The 23,942-nt window shown below is 35.7% G+C and overlaps 1 protein-coding gene across 4 annotated transcripts in view; it reads left to right on the plus strand.

Moving 5' to 3' along the window:
* The first annotated feature begins 369 nt into the window (after positions 1-369).
* LOC132289303 (RNA pseudouridine synthase 3, mitochondrial-like) overlaps positions 370-23,942 on the plus strand; it is a 29,299-nt gene continuing 5,726 nt past the window's right edge. Inside the window, exons 1-10 of one of the 4 annotated variants that reach the window (XM_059789980.1) lie at positions 371-838; positions 5,734-5,850; positions 6,017-6,380; positions 6,749-6,820; positions 7,029-7,187; positions 7,628-7,675; positions 7,789-7,869; positions 10,010-10,126; positions 10,488-10,589; positions 10,747-10,905. In XM_059789980.1, coding sequence (XP_059645963.1) covers positions 6,048-6,380; positions 6,749-6,820; positions 7,029-7,187; positions 7,628-7,675; positions 7,789-7,869; positions 10,010-10,126; positions 10,488-10,589; positions 10,747-10,905 — 1,071 coding nt within the window. In that variant the 5' untranslated portion in view covers positions 371-838; positions 5,734-5,850; positions 6,017-6,047. Of the gene's footprint in view, positions 839-5,733; positions 5,851-6,016; positions 6,381-6,748; positions 6,821-7,017; positions 7,188-7,627; positions 7,676-7,788; positions 7,870-10,009; positions 10,127-10,487; positions 10,590-10,746; positions 10,906-23,942 lie in introns of those variants that run through there. The other 3 variants (XM_059789990.1, XM_059789959.1, XM_059789994.1) reach the window with 3 other exon arrangements.

Here is a 23,942-nt window from a genome sequence, read left to right on the forward strand (position 1 = left end):
AATTTACAATGCAAGGATAAAAGCTTTTCACGATAGTCAAATTGTGAAGAAGTCTTTTGAGCCTGGGCAAAAAACATGGCTCTTCAACTCTAAGCTTAAATTCTTTCCCGGGAAGCTACGCTCTAGGTGGGATGGTCCATATGAGATCATTTCCGTCTCATCTCATGGAGCGGTAGAAATCAAATGCTTGAAGGATGAAAAAATTCTCAAAGTGAATGGTCAAAGGTAGAAATCCTACATTGAAGGACAAACTATTCAAAAGGATGTGGAAGCCACCCTCTTGGTGGATCCCATGCATCTTAAAGATTGGTGGATCTCAGATGCTAAACCTTGATTGGTTGAGTTTTCACCTCTATTCCCTCCTTTTTCTTTCTTATTTTTCTTTCTTGCATCGCCTACACAGTCCCATTGATTATTTAAGGAATCCCATTGAAAAATAGCAGGCATTTAGTGCCTTTTCAGGTTCCATGCCTGTTCAAATTCCTAAAACCCTACAGATTTGTTTTAACCTCTTCAAAACCCTATTTTGTTTTTCTTTATATTCTCTTCCTCTCTTTTTTTCTCTCTTTTTTCCTCCTCTCTCTCACACCACCACCCCTCTATCACCTCATCTCTCTTCTTCTCTCTAGCCGAAGCATCACCCAACCTCTTCACCCCCTCATCTCTTTACCTCCTTCAAGCCGGAGCCCACCAACTCTGCATCTTCTCAGGCCGTTTAGCCGGCCACATATGCATCTTCGCCGGCCACCGCTGCGGTTGCTCTGGCCGTCTTCTCCGAGAAGACCTCTCTCTCTTCCTCTTGGATTTCCTTCCTCTCTCTCTCGGAATCTTCATCCGGGTATAGTTCTCTCTCACCTTCTATATATATATATATATATATACATATGCGTATCCAGTGCTAATATTCTGAAAAAATAATTTCATATATATATATGTTGCCTTGTGTTCATTTTCGGCTTAACAGAGATTGAAAAGGGGGTTTTTGATTTTCGAATTTGGAAGTTTAGTTTTTGATGTTGATCTATATATTTCCATATATATGGTTTCTGTGAATCTGTCATGCATGTATGGCTTGGAATTTCAAATATTTGCTGGGTTGTCTGATCATATATATAGAGGATTTGTGTTCTGAAATTCTGAAGAAGCTGTGACTATGTATAAATATTCAAGGTGCATATAATTCTAAAGTTTGAATTTGTTTTTGTTGTTGATTTGTTGATAAAGAAATCTGTGGGAGAAAATTTGATTTGAATTGACTAAGTCTACATATCTATCAATGCCGAGGCTGTAGCTTTGAATTTAAATTTTTTTTGATGAGGACAATTTTGATACATATGTGTATGTTTTGTATGTTGAAATTTTGAAGAACCTGTTCTGATATATATCTGTGATTTGCACTTCGAATTTTTTATGGACTATCTCTGTGATCATATATATAGATAATTTGTGTTCTAAATTTTTGTTGAAGCTTTGACTGTACGTACATATGTTGCTTGGGGTTGAGAATTAGGAAATTTGGAGAGAAAAATTTGTTTCTCTAAGTGTTATACATGACAGAATATTGAAATTTTGGATTTGGCAACACACTGTGGAGAGTATGCATGTTATAGTGAGTTATACATGTTCAAATGTGGGTATCTTTGTTTACATTAAGTTCTGAGTTGTGGCAACTTGAGAATTTGATTGTCTCAACTGTTTTGCATGTTCAATTAACCCATATATTGAGAACTGAAAAATTTCTGTCACGTGTGGAGGCCTTAAAAATTCTGAAATTGCAACCTTTAATTTCTGAAGGTGTTCTATGTATATATGTGGGCATTTGGGACTTTTTAAGATGACTGATCTTCAATTCATATTTGCTCATGTATGTGGGTCATTTGTGGTGAAATAATTCTGAAAATAAGGGCTGAATTTGTTGTATGTGTTATATAGTTTTCAAATCTGAAATTGAGATGTGATACTTGAAAGTTGAGATTTGGCAATTGAATTTGTTTTCTACAAATGTCAATAGCTACAATGCATGATTTCTTGTGAGAATGCTTATATACAATGCATGTGAAAACAAAATCTAAAAATTTCAGTTTGAAGCTAAGTGTTAGAATTTTTCAGAAATTGTCCAAAGTATCCATAATTTAGCTGAATGTGTTCTATATGCTCTATGTTTGATATATCCTCCCAAATGCATGGTTTTGAGTACTAATAAATGCAAATTTCTCCAAGTTCTTAATTCTTGCCATTTCATGATTAGTTGTGAAACAAATGGGATGTGATGTCAACTTAGAACCCAAAGGTGTTGGAATTAGAGGTTGTGATATTGCAATTGAGTTTGAAATGATCATATGTGAATCCTTTGAATAAGTATTGTGCTTTTTGAAATAAAATGCAAATTCTTGATTTGTGCATACCTTTGTCAATGATAATAAGCTTGCACACACATTGATTCACATTGTTGATCTTGAAAGCATGCTTACACTTTTGAATGCTATTGTTGTTGCAAATGTCATATTACTTTTAAATTCATCTTGTTTTGGGAAAATGAGAGCTTTGTGTTCAAATATGCATGACTAAGTTGTCATTGATAATTAGGATACCTTTTGTTTCTCCAAGTGTTCATTGATGATAAAAAAAAAAACCATACAAGACAAAAGAAGTAGTACAAGCATTGTGAAGTACATGACAAAGAAAAAAAAATTGGAAGAGAAGATGCAGCATATAAAAAAATTGGTACCAACAAGTTCGGCTTGAATATCTGAAGACCAGTCTGCAAGCAAGTTAGATGACACAGTGTGCATTTAAAGCCTGAGATTTTAGAATTGATGTCAAACACTATGCAAAAGGTCGTATATATAGCTAATAAAATACCTCCTATTTACAATAGGATTCGCATAATTCAATTCAAATTGGAAAGTGAAGAATTACAATCCAATGTTGGATAAGAAAGTGAAAAAGAAAACTTTACAATTCAAAGACCAAGTTGGACACTGCAAGTCCCACTTGAAATAGGAGACAAGTCCTGTCAAACGCGGAACTTGAAGTGGGGACAATTTGTAAACACTAAAATTTCATGGGCTTTTGTTTTGACAAATTGCCCCAGCAAATTTGGGTCTCATATTTAATTAAATTATTTAATTGACGCAAACTTGGTCAACTTAAATTATTTAATTAGCCCAACACACTTAATTAAATAATAAAAAATGATAATTATTCTCAATAAAATTTATTTTGGAATAATTTTTTTAACAGATAATTATCACAATATAACTGGCTCGTCTAGTTATAATTGTGTCTTTATCAAGAAAGGACACATGTCATCATCCTATTCATCCAAGAAGTCTATAAATAGAGGCATGGAGGAAGTGGAAAAGGTGCTAAAATTTAGAGACTTAGAAGTCCAAAATTCCAGAGTAAACCGACATTCATCCCTAACACCCAAGCCTTGAAGAAGAACAACAACAAGCACATCCAAAGTCGTGCCGCTCTTTATCAAATTCAGCAAATCTTCTGAAGGCAAAGTACAATAAGCACATAAAAAATTGTGTTCTTCTTCCTCAAATTCACAAATTCTCTAAAGGCAAAGAACAACAAGCACATCCAAAATTGTGCCTTTCTTCCTCAAATTCACAACTCCTCTGAAGATGAAGAACAATAAGCACATCAAAAATCGTGCCTTTCTTCTTTGTGATTCAACAACTTTGAAGAATTACCAAACAATATTGTTCGAGATCAAGCTTCATCAGCCCTCGATCATAAATCATCGACGGTCTTCCTCAATTACAAATTGAAGAAGATTGTCAACAAATCAATTCAAGATCAAGCTCCAACAGTCCTTGGATCCAACCAACAAAGGAGATCGAATCAAAGGACATTTTCTTTCTTTTGTAAAGAATACCTCAGAGGATTGTACTCAATTTTCATAAATCAATTAATTATTATTTACCCCATATTTCATTCTTTAATTTGTAGATACGAAATTTGTGTGTACAATAAGAAAAAAGTTTTAATTGTTAAATCACAACTGAACTTAAAAAAAGGAAACACTTGGTCCCCATATCTGAAAATTTTAATATAGATTTTCTCAATTGCATAATCCCATTCTTGGGGGCCTCTCTTGCTAGCCATGGCTTGTCCAATTGTACTTAGCGCGAGTGGCAAACCGACACATTCTTTGCAAACATCTTTTGCGAGATTTATTATGTCAGAGTGAGAATTGAGGGTCTCGTCTCCCACCTTATCTTTAAACAAATACCAAGTTTCCTGCGGTGCCTTTATCTTCTTCTTAGCTTCCACAAGACCACACACATCTTTAGATCGGGTAGTGAATACTATCTTAGCCTTATTATGATTGTCTAGAACTTGAACTCCCCAAGAAAATGAATTTGTTTTCATGTCATCCAAAATAGCATAAGTTCTCCTCCTCTTCAAGACTATAAAGCTATCTCTTCAAGACTATAAAGATATCGGCCATCTTTTCCTCTTGGCTCTTACCCCTCTACATCTCATCTGAAAAATAATTTAAAATTTAAGAAAATAAAAATAACAAACATCTAATTTATAAGGAATTTAAAATTAGTAATTTTATTCATAATTATATTGGGGTAAAATAATAAAAACTAAAATTATCCATATAACTAAACATCACCAAACCACCTTAACTTTTTAAAAAAATCATCAAGTTCGTTAAATTAAAATTAAAATATATTTCACAACCTAGTTAACAGGGGAGATGAGTCACACAATGAAATAAAATCATCACTTTTGTTAGTAGTGGGAATTATTTAATATTACAAGGGATTATATGATTTATTTGGAATACAAATGAAGAGTTTTTTTTGAGATACCGCTAATTAGAGAGAGATGAAATGAGCAAAAAAATTTGGACACATACGTGTCATACATTATTTGGATTTTTCACGTGACACTACTTGGTTCGACTCAAAACAAACACATTTTATAGCTCATCCAGATATTGGGCACCCCTGACAAGAAGCCCTAACTGGACGTCTAAGCCATCAATGTTGCCGTTGTTCTCGATACTTTAGCCATCGGTGAGTTTGTTATATATATATATATATAGTATCTTTTTTCAATTCTTCTACTTGTTAGGAAAATGTTCAGTTGAGTTGAGTACAATTCGTGTGCCTCCATTTTTAATCTGTATTTGTTTCTTTTTTCCCCCTTCTTTTGGAGGGGTTTGTGGAGTTCTAATTAACTAGTACAATGAACTAATTACAGCATAAGAAGAATGATTATCACGCGGGTGTTTATTTATTTATTTATTTGGTTTTGTTTCTGTGCTTAAATTTATTAAATTCAAGGAATTATTTATATATATTTTCAATTTTAAAAAAAGTCCACAGAGATCATAGCACTTGGAAATTCCATTATATGTTTTTGACAACAGTGTGCATCCTCTTGTTAGAGAATGAATTATGCGTTAGGAGTAGCAAACACCATCTAGATGGACTCTGATTCTGGCTATTGATTCCAAAATGTAGTTTAGTTGATATGATGTTGAGTTGTGAAATAAATCCTACACAAATTGTGTGGACATGGGATTTTAATTTTACGATGCGCACTTTCCAACTTTGGAAGATATCATTTCAAGAAAATAAAGGATTGATTTCACCATGGACCATGTTTCTAAGAGTAGCGGAATACTTTTATGTGGCTGCGTTTTCATTTCAATAATGTTAATTACCGCCTGCATATTTTGTCAAATTCTCTGCATTACAGATGGACAACTAAGCCGATCTTGAAGCACTGTAACACCAGCACTAGGTGACTAGCATGGACGAATAATAACTGATTGTATTCTTTTCAACTTTTGTTTTGTTCCGGCATAATTATATGGTTAGTTGAATTCACCTAAGTGAATGAATTTGATTCTAATAACTCATTTACTTATACCACCACTACACGTAAAACCATTCATTTTGGTTCTGATGGCCTATGAATTGTTTGCACATATTCTGACCATTGCTTTTGTGATATTTTTCTTATGTGTAATTCATCTCAGTGCGAATATACCTTTCTATGTGAGATTTAGTATGTGTGCTGCAATGTGGAAGAATGTCCTGCATCGAAACAATTTGCTTATGATCAGGCACTACTCAAGACTTTCTCCTCCACCACCTGCTTCTGCTGAACCAATCATCCGAGTTTCCAACCACATAACTCAATTGGGCTGTCCGAAACAGGGACCAAAGCCTCGGCAGCTCCTATCCTTGCCTCCATTCCCTGCGCACCCCTTACCCGGAAAGAACTCTGATGCTATTCCTGGGAAGCCCACTCATGTCACTGCCATCAGTTGGATCAAATATTACTTTGATGAAATCCCTGGAAATGTGATCCAGTCCCATTTCAACAAGGGCCTTGTGAGTGTAAGAACATTATATTTTCTCCCTTTAAATTGTGGGTTTAAAATTCTTTATTCATATTGATGTTTCTGCATCAAATTTAACCTGAAATGTTTTTCTTTTTCTGAAATAAAGTTTTATACCAATCCTACCAAGTAGATGCAATAGTTTGGTGTGAATGTAATGTCATTTTCATCTTCGTCTGTTAAAAGAACTTCATAAATGTGTAAGACAAAGTTCGTATGAAATCGTCTCACATCATTACATTTCTCTACAGGTCTCATTATAGATATTATCTGCATTAGATTTCACAGCTAAATAATGCTTCTTATGTTATTAGACGATTCTTGTGCTTGGAAAATAAAAATCTTTGTTTTAACATTTTCTAATAGGTCCAGATGGAATGTCGAAATTTGAATGAGCCATTGATGGAACATGAAGGACAAATAAAACCCATGAGAAAGGTAATGGTTCTTGTTTATTGAGCTAGTTGTTAATCAAATTTCACAGCTATACGTGTTAACTTATTGCATATATTTAAAACTGAAAACCTGAAGTTATCTCCCACTCTCTTAGTGTGATTGTGTTCGTGCATTTTGTTTTTTGTCGTTTCAACTGTACACGTTACTTTTTTTGGTTTAATTATTCTACAATTCTACAGCTAACATACAGATTAAGCATAATGAGGTAATGGAGGTGGGGATGAGGCTTCATGTACCGGTATCAGTTGCTGAGGCTAGGATTTCCAAGAGATTTAACACCATACCTAGTGGAACTCTATACCCAAATGCTGATGAGATAGAGTATTTGCAAAGGCTTGTCAAGTACAAGGTATGTCTTTAGTTCAATTGCTTATTCATCACCAACGGGCCAGTGGCCTAGCGGTATCAGCCTCTTACTTCCCAAAGGGACGTCAGGGGTTCAAGTCTCAGAAGAGACAAGTGTGTATGAGTACCAACTAGGGAAAAAAAAACAAGAAGTGCTTATTCATCTTATTTCATGCAATTTCAGTGTGCATATGAATTTCTAAGCTCCTGACTTTTCAGTTCCCCATTTTCATAGTAGCCATACATTATCAGTCTCATTTTCTTTTTGTTTCTTTTGCCCCCTTTTATTGGTTGGTTTGGTGTGACAATATAGTTACCTACTTCTGCATGCTATTTTTTTTTGTAGAGTGGTGGATTGTGGTGGATGCAATATGATTATGTTCTTGTTCCATTTTGTAGTTGTGGCATCTGTTTTCCTCTGATTATCGGTTGTTGAAATTTCAGGACTCTGCTATAATCGTACTAAATAAGCCCCCCAAATTGCCAGTGAAGGTTAGCTTCTCTATGGTCCATTCTCCCCTCTCTAACTAGCCTTCAAAGTTTTTTAGTTTTATTATTATTATTTTTAAATTTTGATTGTTATATATATATAATTATGTTATTAGGGGAACCTTCCTGTTCATAACAGCATGGATGCCTTGGCAGCTGCAGCATTGTCTTATGATTATGATGAGGGTCCTAAATTGGTAAGCTTCTTGTTTTGGATAATGATAGTATTAAAAAATTAAACTGTGCTGAATTTTTCTAGTTTCGTACAATAAGAAAAACTTAATCGATTGAAGTTGGGTGCTACTGTTTTATTTAGGTATGTATTTATGATTTAATACTTTTATCCCAACTCAGTTATTTATGATTTGGGGGCTTAGAATATTGAAAATTTGAAGAAGATCTGACAAGGCTTGATTATATGGTAAGATAATTGGACAAATGAACTACGAGTCTACAATAGTTGAAAAGGAGGACGTGGCCAAGAACAACTGCACAAAAATTATAACCTCAAGCTATCTACAAAAGCCAAAAGAGTATCCAAAGATTTACAATTAGAGCCCTGAACCCAAAAAAATAGAGAACTAAGTACAGAAAATCTAACCATCCCCCAAGGAGACTCCACCCCATCAAATGATTTCCTATTCCTATACTTATGTTGGTGTAGTATTTTGGCATCATTGTTGACCATTGTTGTCATTGTCATAATTTTTTTTATATCTTTACTTTTTCTGATAAATGGAAGTTCATTGAAAAAATTTAGAAGGGTAGGGATGGTGTATAAAATGCCATCTTAACCTATAGAAAGCAAGAAGGTAAGTACGGATGGAATTAAGCCAATCATTGTACGAATACCTCAAAAAAACCTGTCAAAGTACAAGAAGAATCCTTGATGAAAATTTATCTTTCAGTCCTTCTACCAATTCTGGAAATACCCTCGAAGCCTCCATATGAAAGCATTTCTGAAGTTACTTTATCTCCAAAGGTTCCGAATGGAAGTAAAGGAAATGGTTGGCAAAAATAGCTTGAAGGACCCATCTGACCATAAATCAAGAAACATAGTGTTAAATGTGAGCCATTTGTCCACAACCAAAAATGGATGATGGAAATGAAGAACAACGTGGAAGATCTCTCAAGCTCAATCATATATCTAGGTTAAGGTAAGGTGAGACCTTAGTTACTATGCACGACTTAGGTGTGTGTTTTTTGTTTTTTGTTTTTTTGTGTTTTTTTTTTTTACTTATCAAAAATATTGAACCTTTTGGGCAAAACCTTCGATCAAGTGAAAAATATTATGATTGATCGATCGGGAAGTTCATTGTTAGAAAAATTTTCAAAGCAGAATTTTAATAGGACTTATTTTCTTATTCCACAATAGGATTGTTGTATTGGCTATAAATATGTGGCTATAATCAGTCTACAGTATCTCATAAACCTTTTAACTCTCTACATATTATTGATAGAATTTATATCTTTAACAAGAGGGTTGAAAATTGATTTAGGGTTTTCCATAGAGTACCATACTCTTTGTTTTTGAGAAAATCTAAGCAAGTAGCTGATTAGAACAACCAAACAATCAACCAAGTCATTTGTAAAGAACAAGTTAAACAGATGTTACTAGTCATCGGAGATCAAAAGCCTTGGTAGAAGAGCAGATTGCATGAGGAGCCAATTCGTTTAATAGCAGCAGTGTAGTTCAAGGAGAATGTCTGGGTAAGAGGTAACTAGGAATTTTTGGCAAAAAGAAAAAAAAAAATGAACAACTCTTTGTTTTCCAGGCCTCTAGTGAGAATACTAGGTAATATTATGATGCAAATGCATGATTGCATAATTTTTCCAATAAATTAAACTTAAAAGGAGAGGTTAAATAGCTCTGTCACTCTCTCTCTCTCTCTCTCTTTTTTCTCTCTCTCTCACACACGCACTCGAGAGAGAGAGAGAGAGAGAGAGAGAGCTAGTGATGGAGTATATTTGGGATCATGTGATCTAGTACACAGACTGCTTTTGTGGAAGCATTTGATGGTAACAGCAACATTGGTCCAGCCATTCTTTTCCTTGATTTTTTTATTGGTAGGTATTTCAATAGTTCTGAAAAAGTATTTACTATTCTTCTGATATTTTCCTCTAGCTCTACGGTAACTTATTTCATGTCATGTCATGATTGTATTCTGTTCCAAAAAGACGTATTTGCATTAGGTGTCTGTTTGTTCCATTAGGGAATGCTTGCTACTGGCGTATGTATGTAAAGCTGGTGTTATCATGCATATTACTGTATATGTGAAATGTTAGCTCCCTTTAGAGCATTTATGGTTGCTATTTCTCATATGACTACTTTGTTAGGTTCATCGTCTTGACAGAGAGAGTAGTGGCCTCCTTGTTATGGGGAGAACAAAAGAAAGCGTAGCTCATCTTCAGTGGCTGTTCAGTGACATAAATAAAGTAAAATCCTTGTCTAAGGTATTCATCTCCTTATCCTCATCAATCTGTATCGTGCAGTAAATGTCACCTTTAAGGGGAAGGTTGTGAAAAGAGTTCCATGGTATATTTAAGTGAATAATACTATAATTACCAATTAATTCTACCTTAGCAACAAAAAGAGAAAAAAAAGAAAGAAAAAGGATCCACGACATTTTCCTAACTACAGACAAAGTAGTGTCACACATTTTAGGTATTCCATGTGATGCACACTCCGTTATATCTATAGGTATAAGAAAATGTGGCAAATTCAAACAACAAGGATAGCACTCATCAAATTAGCTGCTGCAAACTTTTTTTTCATGTATAAAAATATTTAAAACTATGATGTGGGTAATTTTAGGCTTGGAATGATACATGTGAAGCAACATATCAGAGGTATTGGGCATTGGTCATAGGTTCTCCCAAGGAAAAGGAAGGATTTATTTGTGCCCCTCTTTCGAAGGTTCTCCCTCTTTCTCTCTCTTTTCTCTGTCTCTCTCTCTATATATATATGCTCTCATGTGTACATATTTGTGTATGAAAATTGAACAATCTCTTCAAGGATCTTATTTCATCAAAAATTGACACAATGTATATGTTTTTATTGTCATTCATTACAGGTAATTCTTGATGATGGGAAAACTGAGAGGGTTATTTTGGCTCATCCCTCAGGTTTAGAACCTTCCCAAGAGGCTGTAACTGAATATCAGGTGCTTGGTCCCATGATAAATGGATGCTCATGGATTGAATTGCGTCCGCATACAAGCCGGAAGCATCAGGTACTTCTCTCTTCCACCAAGATGCATTTGATATATCCATCTGTTTGCAAGCAATGTAATATTCTTCATGGTGTCAAGCTCACATGGAGTTTTTACTGCACACTTCAAATGGCATTTTGTCAACTATTTAAATACTCTCTCTCTCTCTTTCTATATATATATATATATACATATCTATATACACACACACACTAGGAAACGACCACGTGCAATGCACGTAAATAAAAATCTATGGTAAATAGATAATTTGTATTTCATATTTTTTTATCTTAAATTTAAGTAAAAAATTGACTTCTAAATTTAATAATTCAAAAATAAGTACAAGTCTAAAAATGAGTAATCATTTGCTCATAGAAGGGTAGTGCAATATTAGTCTATGTGATATAACCTCTCCTCTAAGTAAGAAAAGGGGCGAGTCTCACGAGTATTTATTATTGTCTAGAATGAAAAATTTGATAGAAAGTCAAAATTGAAGTAATATATATATATATATAATTTATTTATTTTTATTGAAGAGAAAAAAAATTGCATGTCTATCCTATCAAAGAGATTCTTTTTCCAATAATTATTAATGCATATGAATAATCATTTTTCATAAATCATAATATTTTTGGACTACCCATCCTTCAATGCAGCCAAGATTTTAATACATAAATAAGAGAAGTAAGCCTTTGTAACCAAGATTCTAATATATAAACAAGTAATCCAAGTAATTAAGAGAATAGAACCTCCTTGTGTAAATATGTGAATGTTTTGGTACAACTTACTGCTCTTTAACACATCTTTTCGCATATATATATATATACACACACACACACGCACACACACACACACATACATACATACATGTTGATTGACGCATATTCTGTCATGTGTAGAATTAACTACCCCTTTGATCAATACATTCTCTTGCTCATGTATGAATTGGAAATCCTTGAACAACCCAGCTATAGAAAGAACTGCTACACCAAATAATTCGTGTTGTGAAGTTAAAAAATGAAGCCACACCAGTCACATGGATTATTTTAGTGTCTGGTTCGTTATATCCTTATATCAAAATTTATACAATTTATATTATATATATAAGATAAAAGAATGGCCCTCTAGTTGTATAGTAATAGCAGACTTGCTAGTTATAGATTACCCAGATATTGCTCGCAACAACAAAATAAGTTATTCTAGTATCGATGATTTGCAACCTCAAATCCATCCTCTAGTTTCCTTTTAATCTATTCAATTTTTTAAATTCTACGATATCTTAGCGACTACTTGATTTTCGTTTAACCAGTGTAGAATTAATATCGCCACAAGAAGTTCAATAGAGACAATTCAAAGCATGTGATTCTTGAACCATCCTTAGACCACTGGCACCCCCATATACTAAACAAAAATCAAATGAAAAATAAAATCGTCCAAAGATAAATATGCAAGTAAGTATCTCGCCGTCAATAAACTACTCAAACTGCACTCACCATTGAAGTGGCAATGGTGATTGAAGAAGATGAAATCCTCACAATTTGATGCAGATCATTTAATACACATAATTGGTAATATTTGAAATTCTCCACAATAATATATATACATATATAGAAATAGTCACGTAAATATTTTCTTTCATTTATTAACATTTGTGTCCTTTGAGAAACGAAAAGTGCAACTTTAGGAAGAAAATTTTAGATAACTGTTCTTTTAAAACATAAAGAGTCACCTAAGATATTTTTTTAAGAAAATTAAAATAATTGTCATTATCGATAGATAATGAATGTGATGCATAATTTATATATATAATTAACTTACTCGCAAGCTAGTTCCACATCTGTATTGATAGATGATGTGATATAGCCCAATAGTTCCACTTCAAATGAAAAATGTTAACCTTCTTAAAGTGGATAGTATTTGTGTGTGAGAGGTTTGTTAAAGTCATGTCTTGTGAGACCTCTCCTTAATTGAGAGATATATATTACTCCCTCCGTCCCAATATAAGTATCACTTATGGTGAGTAGTAATTTTTAAGGAAATATATGGGACATACATTGTCTGCCTAAAGAATTACTAGCTTGCCCTTTTAAGTTTTGAATATTCAAGTTTGAAATTTAAACTTAAAGGATATTTTTGGAATGATGTGAAATATATTGTTTGAAAAAGGAAAGTGGACACTTATTTTGGGATAGATAAAAAAGGAAAGCATGATACTTATTTTGGGACGGAGGGAGTATATAGAAAGTCAAGTAATATTTTCTTTTTTTTCTTAACGTTTACGTTTGGGCAATTCAAAATATATATATATATATATATATATATATATATATATATATATATATTTAATTCAGAAGAAAAAAATAATTTTTGAATAGACATGAATCTATACTGTTGCTTTTTTCGTTGAACAACAATAGAATTCATTATTAATTAAAAATTAAATTGCAAATCGTTTTTGTAAATGGGATGCGTTCCCCTTTTGAATGCTTTCTATTGATTTTTTACTTATAAATAAAAAAAAAAAAAAAAAAAAAAAATTTCAAATCAGTAGTCAAACAGTAGAAAAAGATGCGATAATTCAATTTAATGTGAAAGAAAAAAAATTAAGCTAAATGATATTCAATTTAGATACAACTCTTTAGAAATAGGAACTCTTTAAAAAAAAAAATTTAGGGTAATTTACAATGACATCCCCTGAGGTTTGGTTTAATTATAGGTAGATACAACCAACTCCTTTTTTGAACAATGACACCCCTCAGGTTTAATAAAGTTAACAAAGTCACCCCTAATGACATTATTGCCCTTTAACTAGTTAGTTGACGTATTATTATTTTAATTTATAAATAAAATGTATTAGAAAGCGTTCAAAAGGGGAACTCATTCCAAGAGATATACAAAAACCAAACAAGAACCTTATGGACCCAAAGAACCCAAAAAGTCCACAATCTCATCTAAAGATATATAATTTCTCCTCATCACCCAGTTAAAAAGATACTAATAATAGCAAATTTCAGCGCCTCAATGGAGGTTTCCTCCCCATCAAAAGATCTTTTGTTTCGTTGTTTTTATATACTCCACCAAGCATATAGGGGGTCACCCTCCAACAGACATGAGCATGGCGCCCTTCCTTTGGCCCTTCCAAATGTCAATCAATTCCCTTGAAGATCGAGGCATAACCCAATGGATGCCAAAAATACAAAAAATAAGACTGCAGCAATCATAAGCCATAGGACAATGCAAGAGAAGATGATCCATAAACTCTATATCATTTTTACACATACAACACCAGTTGACTGTGGTCTGTTTTTTCTTTCTCAAATTGTCCATAGTCAGAATCTTGTCCAAAGCTGCAATCCAAACAAAAAATGCAACCCTGAGAGGAGCCTTCGAACGCCAAATCGTCTACCACGGGAAACTAGAGCCATGAAAATTGGCGAGGCAAAGGAATAAAGAACGGACATCAAACCTCCCCTGAGGAGAAGGCATCCAAACCAAGGAGTCAGACCCTCTATCATCCAAATCTTGTCTATACAAAAGATCCAAAAGGCCAAGGACATCCTCGAGTTTCCAATCTTGGAAAGAACGCCGAAAACACACATCCTACGCAAGCCTTCCGCTATCAAGCCAATAACAGTCCGCTGCCATAGTCTATCCGCAGCAATCCTAAAAAGTCTTGGAAACAACCGAGACAATGGGCAATCCCTACACCAATAATCCTCCTAGAACCGAACATTCCTGCCCTTCTGAAATTTGAACATAATATGCTTAGGCAGCTCGTCCCAACCCTTGTGAACAACTTTCCATACTCCCGCGCCAGCAATGATCTAACCTTTACAAGTCATTTTTATTAGACCAAACTAACCCTCTTTAACAACATATTCTCACATTAATTAATCAAGCACTACCACCACCACCACCACCAATTACTTCAACATATGTATTTGTTTAACTTTTGAAAAAAAAAAAAAAAATACCAAAATTGAACATAGAATTTATGTAGTAGATCTCGCAAGTAATTGAAAAAAGATTTTAGTTGAACCCCGAGTTCAAAGACTTTAATGGTATTGGATTTTGATTTATTTAATCTAGATTTTATTTTATTATTTTTTTTTCTAGGTTGTGATTGAATGTTGGTCAATTTGGATTTCAAATAACTTCTTACACATTATTTTAAGCTAATATACTTAAGTAGGGCAAATCAATATAAACTTAAATTACTCCCTTTAAATTTATTCTATAGTTATCATCTAAATAAATTTTCATTCAAAATTTTTATCCAAATGAGGTTTTGTTTTCATTTATTTAAATTTATTGTAATTATTCAATTAAGTTCTAATTTATTTTCTTAACGTCTTAAAATTGATGTATAGTGAATGTGGTTAGCTTAGCTAGATCATAATGTCAGACAACTCTGTATTGTCAATTTCATGCAATTATTTATATTAATTGCATGTTTCCTTGATAGATAAATTTTCATTTCAATAGCATCAAGTGGCATGTATAAATATGCGTATATATATTGAAAATAATATATAAATGCGTGTGTATTATAAAGTAAAGTTATCAAGAGAACCTTGCATGAACACTTTTTTTTTATTAACTATTGGATTAGAATGATTTTTGAAATCTACTAAATGTTGAATAATTGGTGGTGGTGGTGTTGTTTGGTTTATTAATGTTAGAATATGTTGTTAGAGAGGGTTAATTTGGCGTAATAAAAATGACTTGTAAAGGGTAAAATGATAATTCCAATATTTAAATAGGTCAACTAATCAATCAAAGTGCAATCATGTCATTAGGGGTGTCTTTGTTTACTTTATTAAACCTAAGTGGTGTCATTGTTTAAAAAGAGGTCAAGTTATATCTACTTGTAATCTATGCTATATGGACTCTTCAAAAGTAGTGAAGTACCTATGTCAGACACATATTGCTCGGACATGGGTATGGAATATGTATCCAACACTTTGATTGGACATGTCCTTAAAAAACATATCCAATCATTCAATTATATTATATTATTACTTTAAAATGTGTTAAATGCCTATATTGAACATTATATTAGATAAAAATAATACTTTACTCTAGAAAATAAAATAAAATAATTAATAAGATCAATATTTAGTCATGTTTGTGTGTCCTTCTGTTTGGACATTTGACATGTCCGATACATGGATACATACTCGTGTTTGCACATTAATTAATCAAGCACTACCACCACCACCACCACCAATTACTTCAACATATGTATTTGTTTAACTTTTGAAAAAAAAAAAAAAAATACCAAAATTGAACATAGAATTTATGTAGTAGATCTCGCAAGTAATTGAAAAAAGATTTTAGTTGAACCCCGAGTTCAAAGACTTTAATGGTATTGGATTTTGATTTATTTAATCTAGATTTTATTTTATTATTTTTTTTTCTAGGTTGTGATTGAATGTTGGTCAATTTGGATTTCAAATAACTTCTTACACATTATTTTAAGCTAATATACTTAAGTAGGGCAAATCAATATAAACTTAAATTACTCCCTTTAAATTTATTCTATAGTTATCATCTAAATAAATTTTCATTCAAAATTTTTATCCAAATGAGGTTTTGTTTTCATTTATTTAAATTTATTGTAATTATTCAATTAAGTTCTAATTTATTTTCTTAACGTCTTAAAATTGATGTATAGTGAATGTGGTTAGCTTAGCTAGATCATAATGTCAGACAACTCTGTATTGTCAATTTCATGCAATTATTTATATTAATTGCATGTTTCCTTGATAGATAAATTTTCATTTCAATAGCATCAAGTGGCATGTATAAATATGCGTATATATATTGAAAATAATATATAAATGCGTGTGTATTATAAAGTAAAGTTATCAAGAGAACCTTGCATGAACACTTTTTTTTTATTAACTATTGGATTAGAATGATTTTTGAAATCTACTAAATGTTGAATAATTGGTGGTGGTGGTGTTGTTTGGTTTATTAATGTTAGAATATGTTGTTAGAGAGGGTTAATTTGGCGTAATAAAAATGACTTGTAAAGGGTAAAATGATAATTCCAATATTTAAATAGGTCAACTAATCAATCAAAGTGCAATCATGTCATTAGGGGTGTCTTTGTTTACTTTATTAAACCTAAGTGGTGTCATTGTTTAAAAAGAGGTCAAGTTATATCTACTTGTAATCTATGCTATATGGACTCTTCAAAAGTAGTGAAGTACCTATGTCAGACACATATTGCTCGGACATGGGTATGGAATATGTATCCAACACTTTGATTGGACATGTCCTTAAAAAACATATCCAATCATTCAATTATATTATATTATTACTTTAAAATGTGTTAAATGCCTATATTGAACATTATATTAGATAAAAATAATACTTTACTCTAGAAAATAAAATAAAATAATTAATAAGATCAATATTTAGTCATGTTTGTGTGTCCTTCTGTTTGGACATTTGACATGTCCGATACATGGATACATACTCGTGTTTGACACACGTACCCGAGTCTATGTAACATAGCCTCAGGGAGTGTCAGTGTTAATTACCCAAAAAATTAATAATAAGAAAAAGTTACGCAAATATTTTTTTTAATAATTATGACAACTCTTTTAAAAATGAAGAGTCACGCGATGGAAAATGTTAAAATAAAGAATGTTGCAAATATCTATGAATGATATGCTAAATGGGGGAAAAAAAAAAAAAAAGTGCTCCATAAAGAATTGTGATTAGCCCGATATGTTTTGGGAATGAAAAGGGCATAAAGAGAAAATAAATGACTTTTGAGTCACGTCTTTTGGAATTCATCAATTATTAAATATACTGACTTAAGCGGATGTGATAAACGTTCACAAGGAGCAAGGTTACTTTGAATCCACAACGTTGATAAGAATTGCAAAACAATATGAAATATTATTAATCAAAGGTTAAATTCTGCTCTTGTAGTACATGTATATTTATAATAGAGAAAACCTAACACTAGAATGAAACTAAAAACATAAGAAACTAATCCTATAAATAAACCTGAAAATAAGTTCTTTCTAAAAATATAAAAACTACTAAACATAAAATCTCAGAGCATTCCGACTTTGTTAAGGCCTTGAACAAAAATCTCGAAATAATCAGCAGGCCTCCTATAAGACAATAAAATGCGATTTCGGAGCCCTAAATGAAAGCTTTCAACCGAAAACCAACATAGCCGACAAGCTAAAGATAGTGGGTTTTTCTCAATGTATCATTTACACCAAAAAAATACTCCTTTCTGATAAAAAAACGTATTTGTCAAAGTGTTCAAAATTTTGTCTTACATTAGTCCCCTCCACGTAAAAAAAACTCGTCCTCCAGTTTGGCTGTGAATAATGTGAAGTCTCGCTTACCACAAAATCATATTGTTCACAGCCACGAGAATCTCCAAAACATGACATCAATTTATCTTTAGTGGTACCTTTCAAAATAAAATTTTCTTCACTTGCAATTTGCTAACATGATGATTCTTCAACAACTTGATGCTCAAATTCCTCCTTTTAGCATCAAAATTTTTGTCACCATTATCTCCTTTTGTTGTGCTAAAATCATTTCCTGCATCTACCAACTTTTGCAAAAAAGTTATTGTTTTCACATTCTTAACTTCTTCATCTTCAACTACAATAGGTTTAGCAATAAATTTGCCTCTTGAACAATCTTTTGAGATATCACTTGTTGATTCTACAAAATTATCATTATTCTTGATGCTACAATCTGGTTTGTAAATTTCTTCTGTACACTTTTTGACCTTGAAGCCCAACCTTTAACAAGTGGAACTTGCTCGTTTTCAAGTACATCAAAATATTAGAAAAATTCTTCAACTTCTTCAAGCCAGTCCAAGACATCTTCAATAATAAAACTTTCATTAAAAGTAAGTATAGCAAGTTTTACCTAAAATTCATGATTGTTGCGTCTACCTCGATCACTAAATACGAACTCCTCATCATTGGAAGAATCATTGGAATAATCCGCATAGGCTGAAGGCCTACGTGAATAAACAAGAATATAACCCATATTCGGTTGGTTGCGAGACATATCATCAGCGTGAACTCGAATTGAACTACCAACATGGTTTCCACCAATCCCAAAACCTATTGCTATGAACCGTTCTTGAGTATGCATGGTAGCCCAAGGGGCCTTCACTCTGCGGTTATCGTTGGCAAAGTGGACGCTACCAAAACGAGCAATCTTCATCAGTCCAGGGTAAATCAAGGCTCTGATACCAAGTTACGCAAGCGGAAGCGATAATCGTTCTGAAGGAACACGATTACTTTGAATCCATAAAGTAGGGTAACTTTGAATCCACAAAGTTGGTAAGAATTGCAAAGCAATTTCTAATATTATTAATCAAATGTTAAATTCTGCTCTTGTAGTAGTGCATTTTTGGTAGTCAAAGAGAAAGTTTGTCGTGGCAGAGATGTGGCCTGAGTCCACTGCTCCGACCAGTCACCAGAGTCATTAATTCCGGTGAAATCCTCTGTCATTTTTCTTTTTGATTCCCCTTTCTCTGTTGGCTGTGTGTTTTCGGTTTCTGTTGCGTGGATCTGCTAATGAAAGTGCTGGAGAGTCAGAAGCAGTCTTATTTAGAGGTTGCTCGTTTACCTCGTCTGGACCTAAAAGGAGAGGTGGAACGGATTCCTTCCTCGAGGGATCATGTGTTCAGAGTGGACACTCGCAGTTCTTCCTCTCGAGAACGTGTTCTTAGGGCTTGTCTGGTTGGGAGATTTGACAGAGAGGTGGGGTCTTTGGAGAACATTGAAGATTGGGCTACGAAGACTTGGTTGATTTCGGGAGGAGTTAGGGTTAATTCTTTGCCGGACGGACTTCTGTTGTTCCGGTTCCCGTCGGCGTTAGAGGCCCATAAGGTTCTGGATTGGGGCAAGAAATCTTGGGGTGAGGCTCAACTTCTTATTGATCCCTGGTACTTTAGGGTTGGGTGTTCTGGTTTGAGATTGAGGCACAATTTCAGGTGAGTCATTCTGTATGGTCTGCCGCTGCACCTTTGGTGTCAGAAGCTCTTCGTCGCCATTGGTGACGCTTGTGGCGGGTTTAGAGATGTGGAGGCCTTTGAAATGAGTGATACGGAAAGAATTGTGATCACTGTGGCTGGGGGTGGTGTAATTCCGGCGAGTGTGGTTGTGGAGGATGGAAGATGGGCATTCAGAATTTCGCTATCTGAAGAGATTGATCCGACAATGGTTCCGCTGACTGGGACATGTTCCGGAAAAGGTGATTCGGGCTCACCGGAGGCGTTGGCTTGCATCTCTCGTTCGGTTTACAATCATGGAGGTGGGGATGGAGTCAAGCCGGATTTCCAACAGATGGAGGTGCAGAGTAACCGGATCCAAGGTCAGGGACGTGTGAACAGCCACGCGCCTAAGGCAAGTGGAAATGGGAAGGCTTCGTCTGGGACACGTGGTTGGAGGAGAAAGGATAATTGTTTTGAGTGGATGACAGCTACCCTTCCTCGTGCCGAGTCACGTGCTTCTCTCGATTTTTTAAACTCAACTTCTTTTGGGCCGGATGGTGTTGGGCCTAGATTACGTGGGACTCATGCAGCGGGATCAAAAGCCACTGGGAAGGATTCTAATGCGTGGGGTGGGCCTGGGTCATCCATTGGGCTGAGGCGGTTCATTAAGTCTGTTAAACGGGATGGATGATCTAAGCAATCTGGGCCTCTCTTTTCCTCTGGACCGGTTCAGGTGAAGACAAGAGTGGATAAAGGAAGGTTGGTTAAATGGGGCCCAAACAACCATCTCTCAATTTCCTTCCACAGTGGGCAGCCCATCACATCCTTAGAAGCAGGTCAAAGCCATGGCATTCCAGAACCTGACTTGGTTACGTCACAGAGAGTTTCGACCTCACGTGTTTGGTCGAGGAAGGAGAAGGCGAATTGGGTGAAGGTGAGTTCGAAGGTGTCAAAAGGGGCTGGGGCTAGTTCAAAGAACTTCCGGCATGGGTCGTGTTGTCAGAATCGACTCTTGGGTAACAGATTTGAAATTCTTCAATCTGGATTTTTGGGAGATGACGAGAAAGGCGAATGTGTCTCCATTAAGAAGGATGTTACATCTCGGAGTTTGCCGATAATTCCCAGTAAGAAATGGACTAGGAAGGACAAACAGAAATGGGTGGCCCGTAAGGTGTCTCATTCGTGCCCAGGTATGTCGAGTTCCTTTCATGCTCGGAAATCTGCATCTTCTTCTATTTCTGCTTCTACTCCCTCTTGCGAGTTGAATAGTAAAGGGGGTAAGATTGTTGATGGGAGGCATCATTTGCTTTCACCTGTTGTTGAGGCTGACTTGGTGGAAGGGTTGATCTCTACAGTTGGCTCGGAGTTTGGGATTGTTGGGCCGTCAGAAAGGGATGGGACGGTTTGCTTGTCTAGTGACAGGGATGTGGATCGACACTCTGTAGGGATCGCTGAGACTTGTTACGGAATTTTCCTCAGCCTTTAGGTTTGATTCTTCAGGGGAGGAGATGGGTAGGGCGGCTAAGCTTCGTTTGGGTGGATCGGAAGGGGTGTGTTCTTATTTTAAGGGTGATCCAGTGGCTTGTTTGAAGGATCCTATGCCTGATGTGGTGACTGTTTGTGTGGGTAAAGATATCCGCATTTCCCTCAGTGAGGAATCAGCTTCTCTTTTGGTGAAGGAGTTGCAGAAGCACAGATTTTCGATCGATGACCATTCTGTTGATTGTAACCCGGTCCCGGTCACACAGAGTGATGTGTTGGATTTTAGAGAGGACTGGTTATCATCTGTTGATGAAGTTGTGGAGGCCAAGGGAGGTATGGCAGATGGAAGCAGAATGGATCAGGGGAGTTCTCTGGATATGATTTTGTGGGAGGAGGAGGGTTTTGCTAATTTGGGGGTGGTGGACCCTTTGGCTGTAGTTCATCCAGAGGAGATGGGCAGCAAGATGTGTAGGCAGGAAGGTGAGGACACTGGATTGGATTGGGTTAAGGCTAACATTGGGGCTACTTGTGATCTACTGGGTGTCTCATGCAAAGGAAAGCGTGATCAAGCCTTAGCAATCCTTCAGGCCACGGCAGAGGGGAGAGAAGGGGAGATGATTCAATTTTCCAGAAGGAGGAGTAGGAAGAAGAAGAACCTGACTTCGGGAAAAGGGGAAAGGGAGCTTAGAAATCTGTGCTGTGATGTGAATTATGATAGGGTGAGTGGGGTGGAGAAGTAGAGGGGTAATGCTAAGGGAGGAGGGAGGGGTAGGGGGGTGAAGGGAATGATTGTTTCCTCATGAAGTTTCGAATTTTATCGTGGAATGTCCGCGGTCTGAACGATCGTGGCAAGCGCAGGGTGGTGAAGATGGCAGTGAGGAAATGGGGGGTGCACTTGGTGTGTCTTCAAGAAACAAAGATTGATTCTTTGTCTGATCGGGTGGTGAAAAGTTTGTGGGGCAACCGCTTTGTTGAATGGGAGGTGTTGGATGCTGTTGGGACTTCAGGAGGTGTTCTTATTATGTGGGATAGGAGATGGCTGACTAAAGTTGATGTTTGCAGAGGGAGATTTTCTTTATCTTATGCTTTTGTGATGGAGGAGGATGGCTTCATTTGGGGTTTTTCTGGGGTGTATGGGCCGGTTGATGATGTTGTGAGGGATGGTTTGTGGGAGGAGTTGAGTGGGGTGAAGGGGAGGTGGTCTCTTCCTTAGTGTATGGCAGGAGACTTTAATGTGGTTAGATCCCCGGCGGAGAGGTCTACAGTTGGCCCGTGGACCCAGGCTATGATGCACTTTTCTGATTTTATTGATGGCCACCAGCTTATTGATCTCCCTTTTGAGGGAGCTTCCTTTACTTGGTCCAGTGGAAGGGAAGTTCCAACTTTCTCTCGCATTGATAGATTTTTGATTTCAGGTGAATGGGAGGAGAAATTCCCGGATGTTGTTCAGGTAGTTTTGGCTAGGGTGACGTCGGATCAAATTCCCTTGGTTTTGGACTGTGGAGGTTTGAGGTCTTGCAGTAATCCTTTCAGATTTGAGAATATGTGGCTTCGTGCGGATAACTTCCAGGAATTTGTCCATTCTTGGTGGGAGGAGAATCTGGTGGTGGGTACATCGAGCCATATTCTTGCCGGAAAGCTTCGAATCCTGAAAACAAATCTTAAAAGGTGGAATAAGAAGGTGTTTGGGAGCTTAGTGTGGAGGAAGAATAGGGCTTTGGCTGATATTGCGGAGATTGATCGATTGGAAGGGGAGGGTGCTATTACGGAATCTCAACGCAGTAGAAGAGCAGCTTGCCAGGCAGAATGTGTGGAGATTGCTCTTTTGGAGGAAATCTCGTGGCGTCAGAAATCTCGGGCATTATGGCTTAAAGAGGGGGATCGTAATACGAAGTTTTTTCACAGAACTGCTAATGCTAATAGGAGGGGTAATCATATTGGGCGGATGTGTGTGGATGGTGCAGTTTTGTCTTCGGAGGAGGAGGTGCGAAGTGCTATTGTCTCTTTCTATCAAAGACTTTATTCTGAGCCTCTTCGTTGGAGACCTCGTCTAGATGGTCTTCACTTCGATTTTATTTCTGCCTTGGAGAGAGATGGGCTGGAAAATCCTTTTTCGGAGGAGGAAGTGCTGAAGGCTTTAAAGAGTTGCAATGGTGATAAGGCTCCAGGTCCTGATGGTTTCACGATGAGATTTTTGTTGGAAAGCTGGGAGGTGGTCCGGTACGAGATTATGGGCACTTTTCATGAGTTCCATTCCACGGGGCGATTTGAGAAATCGCTTAACGCATCTTTTATTGCCCTTATTCCTAAAAAGGGTGGTGCTTCTAATATCAAGGATTTTAGACCCATTAATCTGATCGGGTGCATTTACAAGATCATTGCAAAAGTCTTTGCCCTTAGATTGAGGGAGGTCCTGGATGGAGTTATCTCTGAGTCTCAGAATGCTTTCGTTGGGGGTAGACAGATTCTGGATTCCGCTCTTATTGCTAGCGAATGTGTGGATTCTAGACTTCGTAGTGGGACTCCTGGTGTTCTGTGCAAGCTGGATATTGAGAAAGCCTATGATCATGTTTGTTGGAAT

The sequence above is a fragment of the Cornus florida genome, unplaced genomic scaffold, assembly GCF_030987335.1.
Source record: "Cornus florida cultivar Cherokee Brave unplaced genomic scaffold, ASM3098733v1 CherokeeBrave_3.0.0_Hap2_Chr01, whole genome shotgun sequence".
Classification (NCBI taxonomy): Eukaryota; Viridiplantae; Streptophyta; class Magnoliopsida; order Cornales; family Cornaceae; genus Cornus; species Cornus florida.